The 6814-nt window shown below is 28.6% G+C and overlaps 1 protein-coding gene across 1 annotated transcript; it reads left to right on the top strand.

Annotated features, from left to right (window-relative positions):
• Positions 1-1061: 1061 nt before the first annotated feature.
• On the top strand, positions 1062-3053 carry LOC105117483 (splicing factor 3A subunit 2-like). Its single transcript, XM_011015144.1, has 4 exons — positions 1062-1252; positions 1776-1850; positions 1949-2020; positions 2452-3053. The coding sequence occupies exons 1-4, from the start codon at positions 1235-1237 to the stop codon at positions 2839-2841; spliced, it is 555 nt and encodes a 184-aa protein (XP_011013446.1). The 5' UTR covers positions 1062-1234; the 3' UTR covers positions 2842-3053.
• Positions 3054-6814: the final 3761 nt, after the last annotated feature.

Consider the following 6814-nt stretch of genomic DNA (forward strand, 5'->3'; position numbering starts at 1 on the left):
CTAAACATAGCACTACAACATTCACTATTTCTTGTAGATCATTACCAAACATGACTCCGTCTTCATCACCATCCCATCCTTGTCTCTTCTGTTTAGAGACAATAACCAAACACTATTTTATAGAACTTCGAACTTGAAAATAATGGGAAAGCCTTTTGTTTTGAGCAAATTTGGCAGATATGAATTTTACTTTTAAGACATTGGTTCATTGTTGCAATCTCTACTGTCGAGCACTAATCACACTTTTTTCTTGGAGATTCGTGTGAATTTCTATATGTTTATTACTTGTTGACGTGTGTTCTTCGTATCTGAACTTATTCTGCAAAAAGAGTAGTTGATTAAGACTGCATATTGGTTCTGAACTTCCTAACTGATAACTATGTATATGTGACCTGGTTTAGAATGCAAGCTAGGAAATTTCTACTGTATAACCAGTATATAGTGGAGATGAGCTTGTCTGTAGGTTGCTTAGTTGGGACATTGTATTTTTGGGCATGGTTGTTAGAATTTTACAAATTCATGTGCAAACCGATGTGAATCATGCGGGGAATCTTAGATGTTAATGAATTGTGTGATTCAATCATGATTTGATTTGATTTAATACGATTCATTGAATTTTATGAGTCAACTCAAATAGAAAATGAAAGTAAAATACATAATTGTAAAAGAGATTGCAAGAATAGGAAGGCTTAGTCTAGAAGTCATGAATGACACCAATGTGTAAGCAATTGTCTTTGATAAATGTTTGTACTTGAAACGGAAATGAGCTCTAAATTAATTTTCACGAAGGAGGAAAAGGGTGAAAGAAAACAAGAGTGCCAAAGTCAACAAGAATGACGAAGGTGATATTGATGTTGGGAAAGATTGCCAATTTTTTTAAAAAACTTGGAAATCTAGTAGTTTAACTAGTTAGAAGGTGGCTTTAAATGTATTATAAGTTGAATTGTTAGAATGGTCATGTACCAATGAACAATATGTTCAATTTGGATAGTTGGGGTTGTTTAATGACTAACAACTAATAAATGGTTACTTGATCATAAAGTAAATAGTTTTTGTTTTTTGGTTCTGGTTCATAAAGTAAAGAGTTTATGTTTTTGGTCTTTGAGTAGTCAAAATTGGCAGGCCTGCATATCGGGTGACAAAGCAATTCGATCCAGAGACAAAGCAGAGGTCTCTTCTCTTCCAGATTGAATATCCTGAGATAGAGGAAAATACAAAGCCAAGACATCGATTTATGTCATCTTATGAACAGGAAATTTCCTTTTCTTTTTTCTCATGACCTTTTTTTCTTTCTCTAACTTTTTTATTTTTACTTTTCTTTTCCGTTGATCTATTACCTTGTCAAGTGTTTAGTGACCAAAAATTTATTTGGTTGAAATTACTTATGAATTACAACTCAGCCTTTGCTTAAGAACTTGACTTTTGATTGTTGATTTTGACTGTAACTGAAATAATCAAACGAGAAACTGAAAGTGTTATTTATAAAATTGTTGCCGAACATATTTGGCAACTTAAGCAGTTTGTCAAAAGCAAATGATGTAAAATTAAGTCATTCATAACTATTATGAACTCCCACTAAAATTTCATCCCGTTTCTTCACTGATTTATGGTAAAAAATACTTAGTAAATTATGCTTTTTAATCTCTCATTGCTCTCAAGATGAATGGTTTTCTATCCTTCGATTAATCTTGGCCCCCTCTTCTTATTCTTGTCTCCTGGTGAATAAAAACTATGATCAGATCTTTCTAACTTGGGGTATGTTGTCGTGGATGCAGAGAATCGAGGCCAATGATAAGAGGTTTCAGTATCTTTTATTTTCAGCAGAACCTTACGAGATAATCGCTTTCAATGTATGCTCATAAGTGGTAATTAAATGTTTCTTACTTGTAAGTTGATGTTTAGTTCTAGTAATATTTATCATTTGTGCTTGTTTATTTTACAATTTCAGGTTCCTAGCACAGAAATTGACAAATCTACTCCGAAGTTCTCACATTGGGATCCAGACTCCAAGATGTTCACGGTTAGTATTTTGATTCTCGAACTGTTTCATGTCTTTTGATTGTCATGCCTTCGGACCCCATGTATTAATGTTATTTTGAAGTATTGATATGTCTTTTGATTGTCATGCCTTCGAATCCCATATATTAATGTTATATTGAAGTATTGAAGCAGTCTTTTGCAGATTTTCACTTGCGTCTTGTGTAACTTTGTCTGCACCGAAAACATGAAGAGACCTGGATCGTTTCTAGATTTCACTCCTTTGGGTGTGATTGCATTCAAGATTCCATTTGTTACTACATCTTCATAAACTGAGTGGACAAAGATCACCTACAAGTGGATTTTAGTACCAACTTCGTGGTCCCTTTACATTAAATTCTAATATGTTCTTAAAGATAAATTGATCATCTAACTTATTTGTGAATATATCTGACTTGAATGTCTAATGCACAGTTGCAGCTATATTTTAAATTGAAGCCACCAGAGGCGAACAAACCTCAATCTGTTGCTGCAGCTGACAGCACAGTGCCTTCCCAATCACCACCGCCCCTGCCACTGCAAGGACCTCCAGCAGGATCTAGACCCCCTCCACCGGCGATGCCTGCATCATTAGCCCCTCCTCCACCTCCTGCCATGGCTAATGGCCCTAGGCCTATGCCTCCAGGTGGAGCTCCACCTGCCCCACTTCCACCTCCTGGTGGCAGTGGTGCGATGGTGAATTTCACACCTGGCACTCAGGCGGGCAGGCCCTCATCAATGATGCCTCCCCAAGGTTTTCTTGGGCAACAGATGCAGGGCCAGACAATACGTCCTCCTCTGCTAACTCCCAACATGGGACAGTAGGTTCTCTAGCTTTATGTTTTCGTTAGCACATTTATGTAGTCAAACAATCCTTGTACTCAGTTGATGGATGCTTGTTTGAAGATCTGAATGTATTATGTAATTCATGGCCTCAAAGCTCAGCAAGAATGTGTTTATTGTGTGAACGGGGCAAATCTAAGAAAGACTAAAGCTAGACAATTTTATATTATTAATCATGGGATAAACATTCGTAGCAGCTCCATTTGTTTATTTCACAGAGTAACTCCCAGAACAGAATCTACCTTTGTGCTTGCAAAATTTAGTCAATTGAACTCAATTGTACTAAATTACAAAATCAATACCAATTTAAATTTACGAAAATGTTTAATAAAAAAAAAACAATTGTTTGAAAAAAATCAAAATTTTGGAAAATCTTTCTTCTATAAAAATGATTTTTTTAATAAATAAAAAATATAAGACAATCACATTCAGGAAATGCTTTTCTATAGAACTTGCATGTTTAATAATTTTCAAGCCATTAAAAATCTAATTTTTCTGAAAATAAGAAAAAATGTTTGCAAAATACTCAATCATTAAAATATTTGAGAATGTTTAAGAATGGTCGCCAAGAATTTTCAAATCTTTTTAATTTTTACTTCATAAATTTTAATTAGTGAAATATTTAGGGAAAAAAAACAATTCTTATAATTTTCTTTAAATTTTGCAGATACAATAAAATCCCTAAAATATTGAGTTCTTTTTGTGTAGTCTTTTTTATCTCTTCTTATTATTTTAAAAGGAATATTAAAAGGGATTTTAGAAGTTAAATTAAAGAGTAATTAATATACATATTTAATGAGATGTTTACAAAAAAAAAAAAAAACATTAATATGTTAACTAAATACAAACAATTGTTTATTTTCATGTAAGGATAGAAATGCTAAAATTGATCGTAAATAATAAAGCTATTGACGAAGTTCAAAAATTCAAGAATATAAAATAATAAAGCTATTGACCTTGTGGTTTGTATGGATTTTAGAATATAAAATTTAGTATTGAGATAATAGTTGATTAATATGTTAAAGTATTTGGATTTTGAATACCTACGAGAAAACAGTTTTAATTGGAGGAACTTAAAAATCATCTGATTGTAAAGTCAATATCTTTTAAAATATAAAGACAATAGATAATTAAAAAATATGAACCTTTATTATGAAGCTTTCATGGTATTTATAGCCTATAAATTGTCTTTATATAAAATAAAGGTTTGCAATATAATTACAATGATAACATTTAATAAAAAAAATATTTTTTATATGATGTGAATATGATGGGTTCTTAAATGACTTTTATGTAATTATCCTAATAGCTTTTAATGAAAGATAAATATCTATTATTTGGTGTGATAGGTCCTTGAGGATCTTTAACTTTTCCCAAATAAAATTGTTTTTTTGTAGGTATTTAAGACCTTAGTGAATTTAGAGTTCTTTAGATTGAGAAGAAATTCAAATATTTTAACATATTAATTAACTACTATCCCAAACACCAAATAACTTTTTATTTTATGTTCTTGGATTTTTGAACTTCATCACTTACAATAGATCATAAATAATAAGATTGATAAAACTTAAAAAGTTTTAATTTACAAAGGGAACTAAGAAGCAGTCTATCAGATAATCAAGAGTCATAATCAATCGAAAAGAAACGATTAAGAGCATGAGTTTAAGTACATGCAAAATAACCATAAAGTACAATTTTATTCAAATTAGGAGATCATAGATTAAACTACCAAGTAGTTTAACTTAGTTAAGATTCTTGTTATTATCAATATATGATAAGTTTAGTTTTTGTTATGATTTATTATGTAATATCTTTATCTAATATTTAAAAATGCACATAAAACTCTAATATTATAACAATGTAAATAGGTTATATCAACTATCATGGAGTATAACCATCTCCATATATGTTGTGTTTCTTGAAATATATAAACATAACAAACATAATAAATTTATATTTTTTTCATGAGTCACTAGAATCCTGCTAGATAATCTAAGATTGTTTAGGATTTATGGGAAAATTATCTAAAAATTAGATTTGTTTTGGGATTTGATGAACTTTTCAAAGTTGAGTTATTGTAAACCATAAGTCATTTAATTGTTTAGCATCCAACAATAATCCATACAAACCACGAGATCAAAATTTTTTAAACCTTTTTAGGAAAGAGGGATTGCTATGCTTTGAGTATTAGTTTTTTTTTTACTATTTTTTTCTCTAATCATCAATTAGAAAATGTGAGGCATAATATTTTATTTATAAAAAAACTTGATAAACCTATTAATGATAATTTATTACTTTGCCTCTTGAAAATATGACATATATTATTTAAGAACAGTTCTAGAAATTTATGCAATCAAGTTTTTACTTTATTTTTTTAGATCTAAAATTGTAATCCTATATATTAATTATATTCTAGTATTTAATTTCTATAACTTATTTACAATCAAGTTCCACTTGATTAATCATTTTAATTTAATTTCTTACCAATAATTTTTAATGTATCTGATCTATTAGGTTCATAATATATTAACAAAAATATAAATCAAAATCCTATAAAAAAACATAATTATATAAATTAAACAATTTAGCTTACTATTAATTAAATAAATAGATTGATTTATATTGAAAGTATAACATCTAGCAAAGTGTAACATCTCACAACGTGTTATAATCCATCAAATATTATGAAAGTTACATGTGGTTTGACTGAACTTTTTATAATCAATTTCTTAGTAGAATATATGAAAGAATTATCCTAATTCACTTAGTGTGATAAGTCATTAATTGATAATTCAAAACATTTATATAGTTCATGTTATATCTAATATCTATATAATTATTACCATTAATCAACGCAATGTGCAGTTATGATTAAAATATAGCATTCCCTATATAAAATAACACAAGCATCTTAAGTATGAGGATAAATTTCATATGAGTCTTTTCATAAACACGATTAATCTCTCCATATGAGTTTATCATGAATGTTAGTTCAATGTAAATGTCATTTAAATAGTATTTATATATTAGTTTCAAATATCACTTATACCTCAACTTATGATAATAATTTATTTTAACAACTCTAATTAATGTTTAATTTTAATAGAGCATTGACTAGAAAATTTATGAATAATTTTTTTATGTAATAAATATCATCATAATTATAACAATTTTATAATTTCTTTTACAAAGTATTTTTCCACCAAAAATTTTATCTTTACTTCTAACTCATTAATCAAATGTAAATAAATGCTAAAGATAAAGAATGACTTCATTAATAAAATATATATTTTTACATGAATAAAGTTAATATCACATATAATTAATTGACTGGTTACAAGGCATATATATATATATTAAAAGTATATTCAATTCCTATAATTTATTTATCTTTTTTTTTCTTTCTAAAGGGTTTTACTGTTTTCTTTTATTCACAACTTTCTCTTTATTACTTTCCTTATTTTTTGCATTTAGGTTCCTATAATCCATGTCTCCCTAAACTAATGTCTTTTTCTACACGATGGTGCTTTTTAGAATAAATAACCCTTTCTAAAGGTATGAGATCTTGAATACCACTTCTCATTAAATAGAGCTAGTTGTAGCCTTATCATAGATTTTATCCAATATGAATTTAATTAGCAACATATAGAATGACATGCCAAGAGAGTTAAAATTATACATCTCTTATTAAATCCAACAATTATGTTATATTTTTTGTTTTCAAATGTCATTGTTTTTACGAATTACCAATGAGTACATGATGGGAATGCAAAATATTATATTGTTATTCCTTAGTGCTTAGTATTTTATATTTATTCAGTGCCTAAATGTACTCATTATTTTTTATATTTCAATTTAAGATGCAAATGGAGGCGTTAAGGGCACAATAAAACTAAGTAGGCAATTTTGGACATTTTCAACACAACTTTATAATTTGGGCATAACTCTCTCATCT

The sequence above is a fragment of the Populus euphratica genome, unplaced genomic scaffold (genome assembly GCF_000495115.2).
Source record: "Populus euphratica unplaced genomic scaffold, PopEup_1.0 scaffold1373.1, whole genome shotgun sequence".
NCBI lineage: Eukaryota > Viridiplantae > Streptophyta > Magnoliopsida > Malpighiales > Salicaceae > Populus > Populus euphratica.

Coding starts and splice junctions, on each gene's coding strand:
- LOC105117483 (XM_011015144.1), top strand. Junction 1,851..1,948: donor ACGAGATAATCGCTTTCAAT/GTATGCTCATAA, acceptor TTACAATTTCAG/GTTCCTAGCACAGAAATTGA. Junction 2,021..2,451: donor CAGACTCCAAGATGTTCACG/GTTAGTATTTTG, acceptor TCTAATGCACAG/TTGCAGCTATATTTTAAATT.